This window comes from Nestor notabilis, unplaced genomic scaffold, assembly GCF_000696875.1.
Source record: "Nestor notabilis isolate BGI_N333 unplaced genomic scaffold, ASM69687v1 scaffold24165, whole genome shotgun sequence".
Classification (NCBI taxonomy): domain Eukaryota; kingdom Metazoa; phylum Chordata; class Aves; order Psittaciformes; family Psittacidae; genus Nestor; species Nestor notabilis.
The window spans coordinates 1-3257 of record NW_009930944.1 but is presented as its reverse complement, the minus strand read 5'-3'; the positions used below and the strand labels follow the sequence as shown (position 1 = coordinate 3257).

At 40.9% G+C, this 3257-nt stretch overlaps 1 protein-coding gene across 1 annotated transcript; it reads left to right on the top strand.

Moving 5' to 3' along the window:
- The first annotated feature begins 210 nt into the window (after positions 1–210).
- On the top strand, positions 211–1287 carry GPR68 (G protein-coupled receptor 68). The gene has a single exon (XM_010015660.1). It carries the CDS (start codon positions 211–213, stop codon positions 1285–1287), a length of 1077 nt encoding a protein of 358 aa, XP_010013962.1.
- The last annotated feature ends 1970 nt before the right edge of the window (positions 1288–3257 follow it).

Sequence of the window (3257 nt, the reverse complement as noted above, 5' to 3'; positions counted from 1 at the left end):
AGCTTACTGAAAACCATACTATATATTTGACAATCATATCCTTTCTGAAGATTTTCATGTGTTCTACCTTCAGGTTATTAACATCCTGCAGCAAGACATCACTTCAGCCTAAAGGTCTGTGGAAGAAATAAGTGATGCATGAAAGCGGATAAAATTTTTGCATCTATTCGCTCAGGATCCTGATGAGTGATACACAGGAAGAAGTAGAAGATGGTGAATTTCACAGAGAACGCAACTGTGAAGTGCACTATTAATCATGATATCCACCAGATGTTATCCCCTGTGGTGTACATATTTGTATTTATAGTAGGCTTGCCAGCTAACTGCCTGTCACTGTACTATGGGTATTTACAGATCAAGGCTAAAAATGAACTGGGTATCTACCTTTGCAATTTGACCATAGCAGACCTGCTCTACATATTTTCTTTGCCTTTTTGGCTTCAGTATGTTTTACAGCATGACAATTGGACCTATGATGAGCTGCTGTGCAAGATTTGTGGCATCATCTTGTATGAGAATATCTATATTAGCGTGGGCTTCCTCTGCTGCATCTCCATTGATCGCTATCTTGCAGTAGTGCACCCTTTTCGGTTTCAGCGGTTTCGGACAATGAAGGCTGCTGTGATTGTGAGCATCATTATCTGGACCAAGGAAATCATGACATGTTGCTTTGTCTTTACACATGGAGAGGTCAGTATGGATGCTGATAGCCATGTGGTGTGCTTTGAGCATTACCCGATCAAAGAATGGGAGCATAATGTCAATTACTACCGCTTCTCTGCTGGCTTTCTTTTCCCCTTCTTCCTGCTGGCCTTCTCTTACTGTGGGATTTTACGAGTTGTCCACAAGAGTCCTGGCACTCAAAAGAAGAAGAAAATCCAAATTAAACGACTGGTTTCAAGCACCGTTTTCATTTTTTTAGTTTGCTTTGGACCATACCACATCCTACTTGTGGTTCGCAGCTTGTTGGAGAACACTTGCTCGTTTGCTGAGAAAATATTTAATATTTATCATGTTTCCCTCCTGTTGACTACTTTTAACTGTGTTGCTGATCCAGTATTGTACTGTTTTTCCAGTGAAAGCACTTACCAGAACTTTGCCAAGATGCGAGACTCTTGTTTAACGTGTTTAGGGTGTCTGAGGCCTGAGACAAAGGAATCCTATCCGCTGAACACATCAGAACCTCCCAACAGGCCACAGCATGAGCAACTACCACAGTTATTACAAATATCACCTGATGGTGCTGAAATCAAGGACTCATCCACAACTAACATGGGCAGCCTATAGAATTCATCAAAAAAGAACATTAATCTAAAATCTGCAGCTGTGGCCATGTGGGCATATCCATCTGATTCATCAGTGTTACCTCCCAGAGGCTTATTAGCAATGTAGTACAGCGAGGTTGTTTCAGGAGGTGCCTGGGCCTTGGCAATGGTGAGGAAAGCACACACTGGGTCAGTTCAGTTACAATCATGTTTCTGTTGTTCTCATGGTACCACTCAAAAACTGTTACCCTGATGACTGCACTGACTGGAATAAGCTAGTACTCATGGTGTGTGGTTCTGTTGAATTTGTCTTTAACTGCTTTCTATTTGCCTGTGTAGCAGCTAAAGGAAATGATTGTCTATAACCTGTTGTCATATATTGAAAAGGCTGGAGACAGAACAAATTAAATGTCCCCATATGTATTTTTAAAAAGAAAAAAAGTATTTCTATAACTGAAATAACTTCTCCTTCAGCTGGTTTTGAGGCCTACAGAGACTGCCAGAACCAGCCTCCTAAACATACCAATTCAATAATATGAGATGTTCTGGGAGAAGATGTCCAAGGAACTCAGCATCTGCTGAGTCCTTCAGTCTGTTAATTTACTATTGAATTTCAGACTGTTGAACCTCATCATAAGGCTCCTATTGACTTCCAGAGGTATGAGAACTCTTGGCTCTGAGGGGGATAAATAGTTTGGTCTGTTGACTGGGAGGTTGTTAGTACATGAAGTGCTTTGAACTGATGTGCTTTTCTGAGTCACTGTGTTCAAAGACAAATCTAGTAACCTCTAAATTCTACTACACCTGGCTAAGGTTTGATTGTGTCCTTTGCAGTTTGTGTGTCTTGTGCAGCATACACCATGCAGGCAATTAAACAACAATACATTTGTTAGGGAAACTGGTAAGTGGATTCTGCTCCCACAGATATTATAGCTTGGGGTTTGGTTATTGTTCAGTAAACACAACATCAGAAATATGATGTATGAATGATATGTGTTTCCTGGTTTAGACAGAAACAAAATACAGGAATGAGCAGAGATAATGGCAGTTGGTGGGTGTTGTGGTCTATGGTAGTGTTTCTACTACCATCTCCTCTCTAGTTTGTTTGTTTGGGGTTTTTTTTCCTGTATCGTATTAATGAATCCTGTATGATTCTTCTTTGTGATCTGCTCATCATACCTTCTTGTATCTGTAACTGTTACACCATGAATATTGCTTCGTCCTTTCACTTCTCTGGTTTCAAACCCTTCTTGAAATGCTTCTGTCTCTGCAGCCTGGAGCAGATAATTTCCAGCAGGATGATCAGATTTGGGTTGTTTGGTTTTGTTTGTTAAATGTGAAAAGATTCTCTAGGCAGCCAATCTATTGCTGGTGTCTCAAGTATGTCACTGTAAAACAGCCCTGCTGGTCATCAGTTTCTAAAAGGAATATATTCTAATGGTTGTCTGGAAACCACCTTGAGAGTATTGAGAGTGCAATAGTAGGAGTAATTAGGGGATGTGTTTAATAGAGAATGTTTTTATTATTTTCTTCCTATATTTGTTCACACTGTGTTTGAAATAGCTGTCTCGTGGCTTTGGCTCAAAGTTTCTGTTTGTGTGACTGCAAACCCTTTCCTCCCTCCTCTTGCACAAAGGATTCATGCTTCCACTCCCAGGAGGGGATTAGGTTTGCTTAGGTTAACATTTGGTTTGTTTAATTACTTTACATTTCTTTATACTTAGACTCCTTCCCAAGCTGGATTTATGACCTTATACATGCATGTTTTTCTTCTGACCAGTGCTGTTTAGCTTTACTTTCTTCTAACCTTTCCTCTCATCTCCTGCCTGTACCAATGGGGTGGCAAGGCTGGGGCTTCTGACTACCCTGGTGCTGTGCCACTGCACTGTTAAGCACTTGGACTCCTATGACCTCACAGGCTGCGAGACACACACGTGGTTTGTTCTAGGATGAAATATTTGTTGTCCTGTTGTCCTGGGTTCAGCTACAGCA

What these genes read in the sequence shown, in the direction of transcription:
- GPR68 (XM_010015660.1), top strand. Translation starts at nt 211, where the DNA reads ATGGTGAATTTCACAGAGAACGCAACTGTGAAGTGCACTATTAATCAT.